This window comes from Accipiter gentilis, chromosome 31 (assembly GCF_929443795.1).
Source record: "Accipiter gentilis chromosome 31, bAccGen1.1, whole genome shotgun sequence".
Lineage (NCBI taxonomy): Eukaryota > Metazoa > Chordata > Aves > Accipitriformes > Accipitridae > Astur > Astur gentilis.
The window spans coordinates 6,386,359-6,399,236 of NC_064910.1; the positions used below are offsets into that span (position 1 = coordinate 6,386,359).

Sequence of the window (12,878 nt, forward strand, 5' to 3'; positions counted from 1 at the left end):
CCATTTCTTCTATCAGCATTAAAATGACCAAGGGTAAAATTAGTGCAATATGGAGCAGACAATGTAGTGTTGATTCCCATGATGATCTAATATTTCAATATCTTGTAACCATTTTGTCCATTTCAGAGGAATTGTATGCAACTGTGATCTCCTTTAATGTTATATCCAGAATTTTAAAAATCTCACTGAGAGGATTTGTTATTCAAAGTGGCCTCAGAGAGCTAAATTAATAGGATGTATTGGTTAAGCCAACTATAAATTATCACAGCCACTGGGATATTACACAACTGAGTTATTCTGGAGACTGATAACATCTTTGTCCCTATGCATATGCTAGGCTAAGCTTTGCCTTGGTATCTTATAAATTAGCTGCACATCTACGAATATGTCTTGCTTTCCAGTTTTGGTGGGGGGGAGGGGGTTGAGCTTAATTCTTCATAGCCGTAAGGAAAAACACACTCCTTTTCTGTGACCTAAACCTGTCGAAGGCCCTTGATCCTGTCATAATTATTTGTTCTGAAAACACAAAGACAGATCTGAAGTTATGCATCCTCTTCTCAGTTTTTGATTGTTCTCAAACTTTATCAGCTGGTGCTAACTTTTAAAATTTAAGTCATCATCATTTTTCAAAAGCTTCTTCTTACTGATAAGTAAAACCAGGTTAAAGCATCTCCTGTTCCCTGGTGCATTTGGGGTTTTTTTAAAAAGTATTTAAAACTGCAGCCCTTCCATTGATCCCTGTCCTAGCAACTATATACAAAAAACCCCTCTGCCTCCAGCACAAAGGTATTTTGCACGTGACAATCGCTTCCACCCGTGCACCTCAGAGATTTAAAAACATCGTTTTACTTCTTTGGATGCCAATACATTATAACATCATAGCCGTCCACAATTCCAGCGATCCCTGACTTTAACGGAAAGGCAGCACAGCAGCGTACGTGCTAAGCAGAATAAGGGACGCCCTTCTTCCCTGGCTCAGTACCACAACCACCAGCCACATAACAAGGCAGGAAAACACTCTGCCGTCAGAAACTCTTGACGAGAAGGCACCGGGCTGAGCCCCGCGAGAGGGCCGAGGGACAGCAGCAGCGGGTGGGACACAGCCGCCTTCCCCCATGACGGAGGCAGGCTCGGAGGTGCGCGGCCTCCAAAGTCATCTTTCCACAGCGGCCCAGAAAACGGTGCAGGGGACCCGTTACCACACTCCCAGGGCGTATTTCTGCCTCCAAAGCCCCTCCACCCTACCTAGCTCTTCCTGCTCTCCTCAGAGCCTCAGGCCCTGAGGTGAGAGGTTGCAAAACTCTCGGTGTACAAACATCTCTTCCTGTGAGATGAGGCAGGAAGGGCAAAGTCCTGCAGGGGTGGGGGTGTGTGTGGGGAGGGAGGGATCCCGACAGCCTCCAAAACCTGCAGGGATCCTTATTCCGCCTCCTCCTCACCTGAAGAAGAGGAAACACGAAGACTACACTCGTTAAGGCAAACCCAACGCCAACCTTCGCCCCTCTCCTCACCCCACCGCCTCCATGTTGCCGCCGCGCCGCCGGCACTGCGCATGCTCAGAGCCGCCGCCGCTACGAGGCGCGGGCCGGCGGCCGCCGGTGGCCGGATGGAGGAGGAGGAGGAGGAAGATGGAGGCCGGGGAGACGCGGGGGGATCAACGGCGGCGTCCGGCCGCTTCGTGCGGTGCCTTTACGCGGTGGGCTTCCTGGTAAGCGGGCAGGCGGGCTGCGGCGGAGGCGATAGTGCCCTTGCAGAGCGGCCTGAGGCGGGCGGCCGTGCCTGAGAGGGGAAATCCTCCCCGCCTCACACGACCCCGCTGCCCGGCCCCACGGCTCCGGGGCCCTTGTGAGGGGCCGTGCTGGAGGCAGAGGAGGGGGAACGGCCCCGGAGCCGTGAGGTCCCCTCAGGGGGATGCTGCAAAGCCCGAAGTCGGGCAGACACCCCCCCACCACCACCGCTACCCTCCCCGGGTCCCGACTCGCAGCGGGCCTCCCCCCTTACGCTCCAGATAAAGTGCTGGATTTTGAGGTACATCACTTCGCTGCTTTTTTTTTTTTTTTTTTTTTGAGTTGGGGCGTTTGTAGCGATAGCGGTTTGTAGCGGCCGTATTGTTTTATCCTTGCAAACAGTCGTGCAGTTTGATACGAAGGTATGATTTTTATCCCGTGAATGAAACAGAATAGTGCAGCGCCCTTAAAGCCAAGTCTTGCCTTATGCTTATCAGAGAGCTGGTCCTTGTTTCCTTGAAATTCCAGTGGTTGGTGTAAACCGGGAAAAAAAATATAAAAATCCATGCTTCTTCTAGAAAAAAGCCCCTTACTGAAAGAATATAGTGTATAGACTTTAAAGAAGGTTTGTATTCTGGAGTGATTCATGAACCTTGGGAAAATGTCATTTAGTTAATTTAAAATTAAAAGGGGTAACTTGGAAAATTACTGCAAAACAAGTACAAATTTGCACTGTGAAATGTAGATCTATTCTCATATTTACTTTTAGGTTGGGCAGTAGAAACAGTCTGGTTGGTTTGGGTCCTGGAGCAAATATTCCAGGGAGAGGTGTGTTAGGACAAGCTTTGCTTCTTAGCTCACTTTTAAACACTGTGGTTTTCCAACTCTGTAATACCTTGATCACCTAGAACATGGAGTACACACTGAAATCAACCAAGAAGTGAGTGTCCTTTTAGAGGATGTGAAGTATAGTGAAATGTCGTGATAAAGAGCTGTTGCTTGTGACGCAAGCTTCCTGTAACCAAGCAAATAGAGCGTAGTTATCATTTGACATTAGAAATTATAGGTGAAATAAGCAATAACTACCCATTAGAGGATAGAGGTTAAGGGGTCTTGCCCTACCTGCATGCCTGTGACAAGTCTAGTACTGCCAGGTATATTCTGAGACTTGTCCTTTTTAATGTTTCTATCGATGACCTCAACGAGGTCATTGAACCTCTCATCAGGTTTGCAGGTGACACCTAAGTAGGCGGTGCAGTTTAGGAGAACCTAGACAGGCTGGATGGATGAGCTGACGGGAGCCTAATGAAACTCAGCAAGGACTACTGCCAAGTCCTGCACTGGGGAAGGAAGAACCCCTTCCAAATATACCGGCTGGGGAGCAACTCTGCTGGTAAGGCCCTGGTGGGGAGCAAGCTGAACGTTAGCCAGCAGTGTGCCCTGGGGGAGAGGCAGCCAGCAGCATCCTGGGCTGTGTGAACAGGGAAGCAAGCAGTCCTCCTTCAGTCAGCGCTCATGAGGCTGCATCTAAAATACCATGTTTAGGTCGGAGTGAGTTCACTGGAGGGCCACCAGGATGGTTGGCAGGGTGGAACACCCTGTGAGAAGAGGCTGAGGGGAGCCTTGCAGCTGCCTTTCCATTGCTTGCAAGGAGGTTAACGGGAAGCTGCAACCAGACTCCAGAGTGCAGTGCAGGGCGAGAGAGAGAGAAGGTCTTATTTCCAGTCAGAACCTCTTGTTTCAGTTTAAGGAAAACCTTTGACACCATGAAGACAGTCAAGCAGCAGCACAGGTTGCCAGAGAGGCTGTGCAGCCTTCATCCTTGGAGGTGTTCAAGACCTGACTCCGTAAAGCCTTGAGCTACTAGGTCTGACCTCAGAGCTGGCCCTGCTGTGAGCAGAAAACTGGACTGGAGACCTCCTGAGGTCCCTTCCAAGTGGCTTATTCTGCTATTCCGTGATTGTGCACGCGAGTGCTTGGAATAGCTTATTGAGCCCTAAGATTGTGTTATTGAATATGTTCATAAGTTGTGTGGTCTGTTTGCTCATGCTAATGTCTTTAATCATGGTTCTAACCTTGAAAGTCTCAACTTCAACCATCAAAAGATACTTTAATGACAGACTGAGAATTTTCTTATGCATTGATACAGTTATTCTGGCTTGGGCATACTATGAATGGCTAGTCTTGTTCAGCTCATGCAGTCACTGATAAAAGGTGGTCTTGCTCCAATAGATCTCTTCTGTAAGGTTCCGCTTTGGTATAGGACGCTGTATGCTGTGCCAGGAGCATACAGTGAAAGAACTACTGGGGTCATTGTAGTTAGCTTAACAAAAGATAAAAAATCAAAAGGAATGAGTAGGAGATCCTTGTACTGCTCAGGATAGGCAGTGTCCTTTGCCCTCCTCTTACAAAAAGTTCTTCACTTATGATTTGCTTTTTTCTTTCTTTTTCTTTTTTTCATGTTTTTGTCTTTTCACTACATTTTGTAAGTTATACAGAAAGGCAGTCTATACATAGGTTTAGATCTACCATAGCTTCTTCCCCATTGTGGTTGAGAGGTAAAATACTGTAAATTTTCCAAATATACTCTCTTTGCACAAGTAAAAGTATTTTCAGGCGATTGAAATTACAGACTACTTTACATTTAAAATAATAGTACCAAGTACTTTTCTTATTAAACAGATAAAGTTTAATAGATATTAAAGGAATACTAAATGTTTAAATAAATATATGCAGAATGATTGTATCTGGAGGGATAAAGAGAATTGCTGTTTTCAAAGTTTTAATTCCTCTGTGAGGCAATCCTTTATCTTTTCAGTTTATGTGTTTTTGTAGTTTTGTACATACAGGATGCATTGTAGAGGTTACAACATGCCACGCTGGCCATGTTAATCTTGTATCAATATGGAAATAACTTAAAATGTTTAAAAATATTGACTAAGCCAGGTTGCCATCATCTTTGTTATGATCAGTTACTAAAACTTTTTCTGCCTTCTTTTCAGGATTTATTTGGTGTGAGCATGGTTGTACCTTTAATGAACCTTCATATCAAATCTCTAGGAGCAAGTCATACAGTTGCTGGAATAATAGGTGAGTTGCAGTACTCGATTGATTTACCAAAGAATAAGATAATGTGAACTGGATTATGTCTTACGGCACATTGGACGCTGTAACATAACTCTTCCTTGCTAGTAGCATAATGAAAAGTAAGGCCAATTTCCAAATAAAACTGTACAGGCAGCTATACTGTGAGACCTGTCCAACCTTGCTTGCTGACAGTAGCCCAAAGCAGGTGCTTGGGAAAGAGCATTCTTGGAAGGAGCAAGGAAGTCTTGCAGTAACACTTGTACAGATGCTTTTCAGCATCCAAGAATTTACAGTTTAGCAACTTTGAGAGACAGAGGCATTGCTTTTAGTTTTATTGTTATTTACAGATGTTGCAAACAGTACTTCTGCAGCTAGTTCTCCTGAGCTTTCCAATGCCTATGAGTGCTCCCAGTTTGATTAAATTCCTTGCGGCTCCCTTTTGGCAAAATATTTATCATCTTCAAGGAGTGCTTAATGTAAATTCTGAAGGTTTGAAATTTTATCTTAAAAAACGAAGCAGTAAGATGAAATTGTGTGGTTCTAAAGTTCTTATTTATATCTTAAGGTACTGTTTATGGTTTGTAATGATAAAAATACAATATTCTTTATAGCTGTGTGTGGTTGACATGGGCTCTGTTATTCAGTTTTTTTATTACCTTCCTTTTTTATTTTGGGTAAGATTTAGCACTTTTCATGAAATAATTCTGGTTCTGCTCTGAGTTGTCAGAGTATTACTTTAAGCAGTAATTAATCAAAAATACATTTTCATTTCAACAGTCTGCTTTGATTTTTAACTTTAAAAGAAACTGGGGTTTGAGGTGATTCCTTATAAATGAAAGAGGCTGGCAGATGTTTTTCTCTGCTTCTCGTTGCTTCTTCTCTTCCATCACTAAATGCTGCTAAACTCTTAGCCTCCAAAATGAAAGAGTAGGGTCTGTGGTTTCTTCAGGGCTTCTGTGGTGCCTTGTAATAGGTTGAAGTGCCAAGTGGAAAATAATTAGTGCCTCCCAGTAATGAAATTCTCTCCTGATTCTGAGAAAGCAATTATAAATGCCAAGGTCTGTTTTGTTTAATACACCATACAAAGCAACATCCTTCTACACTAAATAGTTTTACAAGTTTTCAGCATTTGGTTTTCTTTTTTTGCCATTCCTGAAACTGTTTCCTTGGTTATGTGCTAAACTCCACGCTTGGTTTGTCCTGCTCCCTCTTCCTATTCTTCTAGTAAATTATTTCCAGAATTTCTCTCATTCTTCCTCATTTAAAATTTTGTGCAGTTTTCATTTTTTTTAAAAAAAATAATTTAATTTTTAACATTGGTATTTTACTTGTTTATTTTAGGATCTCTCTATGGTATAATGCAACTATTTTCCAGCACATTTGTGGTGAGTTCTAACACTACATTCCTGACTATGTTGGTATTTCTATGGATTTTAGGAGGAAAAAGGATGAGGCTAATAATAGTGTTTCTTGACATTTTGAAAATGTTTATAGTGTTCATATAAGCATTTTTTGTTGGAGGATCCAGTTTTTAGTTTGTGTGGGAAATGTTTGTTTCTTTTGTAGGGAATTGCCAGATTTTTCAGAACTAAACAGAGTACAGTCTTTAGGCAAAAATTACAATCCAGATTTGAGCTCAGATACATTTCTGAGCACGTCGCAGTCACACAGGGTTCTCTTCAGTGTTGCTGGTAGTAAAGCAGTTTCTTTTAATGCAGTAGCCTGTCCAAAAGGCAGTCTCACCAGTCAGAGCTTCATAAACCTGTTATCTAGAGTTTGCTTTCCCTGCTGAATGAGCAGTGCCTTATAGTTTGCCATATGGCCTAAATTCATGCATTACGTCTTTGAGCTTTGTTTGGTTTTGTTTTCTATTAGCTTTTGATTTTTGACATCCTAATCTAAGCAAGAGTGCAAAGACTAAACCTCTTGAATGCATGCTTTACCTATCAATACCTTAGATCCCTATGTTAGCTGGGAGCACCTTTAATATTACCCTGGTGCCTCCTAGCTTTCAAGAGAGCAGATTTTGAGCATCTCATGAAAAAACTGTTTCAGCGTTATTATGCAGGGCACCTGGGATAATTTGCTTCTATAATCCTGTGGCGTTGTCTTTGAACTGCAAGACCATTGCCTACCTTCTTAAAAACCTACTTCCTGCTCGGAATCAAGCTGATTTATAAACATGCTACATACGAGTTTACTGTTTGCCCTTCTCATAACTACTTCCTCCTTGTCTGCACTTAGATGACAAACTCTGTATAGCTAAGGTCATTCCTTTTAGGATGCTCAAAAAGTGTCTAGTACATAGCGACCATTGATGCAAACAAATATTTCTGGTTGGTTGTGATAACATTTTCAGAGGGCCCCTACTACTAATATTTCATGGTGTTTGTTTCAGGAATTTATTTTTAAAAGAGAGAAGTTATTTTTAAAGAAGCTCTGCGCGTGACATTAAATGGAATCAGTTTCAGCAGGTGCACTGCCGGCAGGGCAGAACTCTGTTCATGACTTCCAGATTTTGAGCACTTAGGAATGTTGTGTAATAAGCTTATTAAGCTTTCACTGACAGTCCTTTGATCTCTTTTCTCAATTTAATTTAGAAGTACTGTTTGTTCACTGTACGTAGTTAAATGTTATAAAAAGCTAATCTTAATTTCCTGCTTTGTGAAAGGGCTGCTGGAGTGATATAGTAGGAAGACGGTATTCCCTGCTTGCTTGTATTCTTCTCAGTGCGCTGGGTTACTTCCTTCTTGGAACATCCACCACTGTGTTCCTGTTTGCCATTTCTAGAGTCCCTGTAGGTGAGTAAACACTTGGCGTTTTGCAGTTTAAATTCCCTGTACTCTCAGCTTGAGAATGACTACTAAAGATGTGGATGGGTGCATAGCATCATCACCCAGCAGCACCATCTGAACCTTAGTAATGGAAAAATCTCTACAAATCAAACATTCATGTGACTTTTTTCTGAAAATAATTTGAAGTGTATACTCAACAACTGTCACAACTTTTACACTACCTTGAATGGCTGAATTTTATGAGAACAGGAGTGCAGCAATTCCTTGAAAGAGGCTATTGTAAGGTTAGTCAAAACAGGTATACAATCTACCAGGTCACTACTGGAAATCTTGGCCTGCACTTGCAATGGAGAATGGAATGATATGTGCGTTATTGTTTTTCTCATGCTGAAAATATACCATCAAAGTGATACTACAAAATGTGGCTGAAATTTTAGGTCACTGCTTGAACAGAAGATTTCTGTTGTGCAAAAGCAGGTATGTTTGCAGCACTGAAGCTAAGTTTGTGCCAGGGTTTGTATCAGAGTTCTTAAAATAGCTGAACACCTATTGCATATATTCTGATATAATAAGCATTGTTATTACTATGAACATATCTACTAAAGGGCACTTTTATGGCCCATAGTTTTGATTTAGGAACTGTTTATACTGTTTCTTAATTGAAAGACTATTTGCTAATGAATTATTTGGTTGATATTTGACTACTCAGTAGAGGTAATCCTTTTCAATGCTAACAGCACTTTGACTGTGACAGCATTGCCCTGGTCAGCGGGAAGGAACATAAGAAATTGCGTTATTAGTATTCCTGCAGTATGCTTACCCTTCTGTGCTTTTCTTTTGCCACCCACCAGTTTCCCGTATGAATTTGGTGTGTTACAATCCTGGAAATCTTCATACTCAGCAAAATTGGTACAGAGCTATGTTCATAAACAGTCAAGCCATTCCTCCTTAACCGTTACCCACCCACAAGTTCCTATTTTAGCAGCTTTTTTATTCCTAGTGTGCTTCAGCACTCAGCTTAGTTACTTCTTCTTTCAGCAGGGCTGCAGGAACACTCCTTCGACACAGATGCCTGAATAATTTTGATTCCCAAGTCCATATCCTTGAACAGCCAGGATGATGGTCATGGCCCAATGTGCTGCATGAAGCTAGCATTGAAAAATTTGGGGTTAATGGAATCTTAAAAATACCAGTCATACAGGTTTTGACCATTGATATTTCAGATAGCTTCTGTCATTTTCAATCTTTTGGACTGAGCAATATATGTTTATTATTTTGCTTATATTATGTTGCAGGTATTTTCAAACACACACTCTCCATCTCTAAAGCCCTGCTTTCTGACTTGGTTTCTGAGAGAGACCGCCCTTTAGTAATGGGACGCTTCAATGCAGCCTCTAGTGTGGGCTTCATTCTGGGACCTGTTGTTGGTGGCTACCTTACAGAGTTGGAAGATGGCTTTTATCAAACGTCCTTCATCTGTGCCTGTATCTTCCTTCTGAATGCTGGTAAGTTGTATGTCGTATTTTGCATCTTGGTTCCCTTCATTCCTCACTCTTGTGTTTTTATGCCATTTGTAATACCTTGAATTCATGGTGCGTTTATCATCTATGGCATACGTGTTCTGTATCCTGACACTACCCTTTAAATGTGAACCTATGTGGAAGGGCAGGAATTTTGAAACGGGTAACGTCCAGATGTTTCTCCTTTGTATTGTATATATGACTTTTATATTCAGACACGGGAATGGGAATTTTTAATATGCCCAAAGCTGAAGACTAGAAATCAGAATTTTGGCTTTAGCTTTTAGATTTGTTTATATGTTGCGAATGTGTCACCTCAGTGTTTTCCTTCTTGCTTTCACCACATCTAGAATTGAACTGATACTGTGAATACCACTAGACTTAATCTTCATAATTTTTTAAAGTGAAATGATTGTCAAAGTCCTTTTTTGAATTTTGATCCTTACACCAAGTAAACTTACAATCAGACTCATGTCTTCCATGTAAAGCTAATGCAATTGAATGAAATCAACTAATTTCTTGGTCTACATAGGTCTTGTCTGGATGTTACCCTGGAGTGAAGAAAACACTGGCAATAGGAAACATCAAGGAGGCAACAAAGAAACAGACAGTTTCTCAGCAAAAGCAAATCATGACCTGCACTTGAAATCAGCAAGTAATGGAGCTATGGCAAGGGATAGTCTTTTCCAGTCTCCGTGGATTCAAGTTGCAACGGTGCTGAAGAGGATTAAAGGAATTGCGTGCTCTGATCTGTGGGATGTATTTTTAGTGCGGTTGCTGATGTCTGTTGCTATACTGCTGTACTATAGTAATTTTAGTCTGGCCTTGGAGGAGCGATTTGGGGTGAAACCCTTGTTCGCTGGATACCTGATGAGCTATAGCAGTGCACTAGGAGTCCTGGCTGGTTGTCTCCTCGGACCAATAACAAGACTCTATCAGCACAACACTTACAGAATTTTGTTGCACTCCAGCACTCTTACCTGCATGTTGATTCTCCTGTATGCGTCAGCGCTGAGCATATGGATGGTCATTTTGTCTTCCACATTCTTAGCCTTTTCAACTACTATAGGTCGTACTTGTATTATTGATCTTGAATTGACCATTGGTGGGAATGAGGCCAGCGGTACGCTCCTAGGTGTTGGACAGTCTGTGACATCAGTGGGACGTATAGTTGCCCCGCTCCTTTCTGGAATTGCTCAGGAGTTCAGTCCTTGTGGCCCCCCCAGTCTAGGGGTTGGACTAGCTTTAGTAGCTATTCTGATAATGAATGCGAACAAACAAAAATACTGTAGCCATGGAAACGTTAAATTAAAAAATCAATAGCTGCAAAGTTGGATTGCATAGAGATATCTTGCAGGAGAGGTAAAGTGAATCAACTTGGGGTGATGCTTACACCTGCCAGACTTGTACAGTAGTAACAGGATCTTTTAAGAGGGCACATTATGTTCATGTGGAGGCAAGTACATATTAATATTTCTGCTTGCTGCGGGATGTTAACGCTAGACAAATGTTACTCTTAACTGGTATCACTAGAACACTTGTGAGAGGGACAGGTGTTGCTGTATTGTACTGGCTGGGATTTTTTTAGGAATTTTTAAACTTTTTGGAGGGGAAAAAAAGCATTACATGAAATACACAAATCCTGCTTGTAGCTCACATTTGAAACAGTGTTTAGATTGATAGATTGTTAAAAGTCGGAAGTTGTTTCTTATTATTTAATCAGAGGTGAATTTTTATTGTTTAATCAGAAGGAGAATTTGCAATGTAGCTTGTTAGCCTTAATTTCTTATGCTGTGGTCTGCTGCCATTTGTCTGCTGTGACGGTAGCTTAATTAACAGGGTGTTTGCTTATGTGATTTTGTTAAGCAGTTTCTCTACAAAACTTGCTGCACAGCATGATTAGGCACCTTGGGGTAGCCATCCAACCCCTGCTGATTCCTGGTCTTGCCCAGGTAACAAAATTGGGTATATGCTAACTTCATGTATTAGAAGGCCTAAAATGGACAATTTTAGAATAATATGGCATCATTCAGACTGAAACTGACACTGAATGTAAGCTTTATTGAAACTTGAACTGGTTTCTGTTTAGTAGTAACTTCTACTGAGCAACTTTGTCATAAATTATTTGTTAATGTTTCCTGTGCAATTTTTCCATCATTTTAAGAATAAATTTGCCTCTTAATTCTTTTGAATGACTGTTAAAGGTGAGCTGGAGCAACTAGCAGTACCTCATGGATCTGGACTAATGCATTCTCTCTCACCTCTGGAGGCATAAGTGACATTTCAGTGACAAGAAAGACTTTATTTGTTGGTATTTTAGTGTTCATTTGTCTGCATTGCTTAACTAAAGAGATGTTACTCTCAGGGCTGTACTGAGAGTTGTAGCACTCTCCTGTGCTATTTACTGTTCAAGCTCATATTACTTGCCAGTCACCACTGTTTGCATTTCATTTGAAACATATGAAAAATGTATTTTGTACTGCTAACGTTCCATATGCTTTTCCTAGTATTACTTGATGAAAGTACAAAGTCAACTATGTATAATTGTTGAGGGGATTTTTTGATTAAAAACAATTCAGTTATCTCCTTGAACACATCCATGCAAATAGCATTGCCGTTTCAGGAGAGTCATAGACGGTGTTTTGCATTTTTAATTTTATTTTATTCTTTACCTTTTCCAGTGCCTGCTATCATTTAAAGCCTTGTTGAAACCTCAGTGATTCCAGTGGCAGCACTGCGGGAACATGTATAGAAGTCTGAGTTGTTTTAATTTTATATATTGACATAATGAGTGTGTGTCTTATTACTGCTATGATTTCAGTATGTATCCTCAGAGTTCCTTATTGTAATAATCTGTGTTTCATTTCTCCCTAGGAACCTGAGGCATTTTCAAGTGTCATCTCCTCTTGTCTTGCTTGGTAGATGCCTCAAAACATTCTGGCCCTAAATTTCCTATTTTCTTTCTTTCCATCTTTTAAATTTTTTATTATTATTATTTTATTTTTACATAAAAAACGCCCTTTTGTAAGTCAGGGAATTCCATTTTACAGCTACAGCAAGGGGTGAAGGAAAAGGGTAGGAAAGAACCCCTTGAAAATAAATATATATGAAAGATTTAGTAGTTTTTACTATAGCTGTTGGTTATATGAGGAAACAACTTTACTGATGGAAGCTGAATTCTGTAAACACCATAAAATTCAGTTTATACTAACATATACAGCTGCCTCAATATTGCTTTTCTGCTTATAAAAACTTCAAAACTTCACTGTTTCTGTTATAGATCACTGAAAAAAGTGCTTTCCACAATCAGCAGATATTTTTGTTTTATTTTGAAAAATAGTTCTCCATATACACTAAATAAAAATGAAATTAAATAATCAAATTGAGAAATCTGTGGAAGGCTGTAGTCTCAGGGTCATGTTGCAACTGATGTTACAGAAGAAAAGTTTTTTACTTGTAGGCCAAAAATGCTGCAGAAATGTTTCTTCTTTGTAAAGCTTCAGTTACAGAAAAGTTACCCCCTCTTTTTTCTCTCTCTCTCTCTCTCTTTTTTTTTTTTTTTTTTTTTTTTTTTAAGGAATAGAAATAAAATGAAGCGACATTCCAGGTCTATCACTTTGTGGCTGTGTTTTTCCCCTCTTCCTCTGCTGAAACTAGGGCACAAAACAGAGTTGGTCAGCATGAAGTGCAGATTTTATTTTATTTTTTTTCAAGCTGTTCCTTAAAATGATCATTTGAATCTATGTACT

The 12,878-nt window shown here is 40.6% G+C and overlaps 1 protein-coding gene across 1 annotated transcript; it reads left to right on the forward strand.

Moving 5' to 3' along the window:
- The first annotated feature begins 1,583 nt into the window (after positions 1–1,583).
- MFSD9 (major facilitator superfamily domain containing 9) lies at positions 1,584–12,678 on the forward strand. Its single transcript, XM_049834372.1, has 6 exons — positions 1,584–1,708; positions 4,730–4,817; positions 6,156–6,199; positions 7,486–7,615; positions 8,905–9,114; positions 9,662–12,678. The coding sequence occupies exons 1-6, from the start codon at positions 1,607–1,609 to the stop codon at positions 10,450–10,452; spliced, it is 1,365 nt and encodes a 454-aa protein (XP_049690329.1). The 5' UTR covers positions 1,584–1,606; the 3' UTR covers positions 10,453–12,678.
- Positions 12,679–12,878: the final 200 nt, after the last annotated feature.

Excerpts from the sequence above, each read along its gene's own strand:
- MFSD9 (XM_049834372.1), top strand. The coding sequence starts at position 1,607 with ATGGAGGAGGAGGAGGAGGAAGATGGAGGCCGGGGAGACGCGGGGGGA. Across the intron at positions 4,818-6,155 it reads TACAGTTGCTGGAATAATAG|GATCTCTCTATGGTATAATG; the intron begins GTGAGTTGCAGT and ends TGTTTATTTTAG. Across the intron at positions 9,115-9,661 it reads TATCTTCCTTCTGAATGCTG|GTCTTGTCTGGATGTTACCC; the intron begins GTAAGTTGTATG and ends TGGTCTACATAG.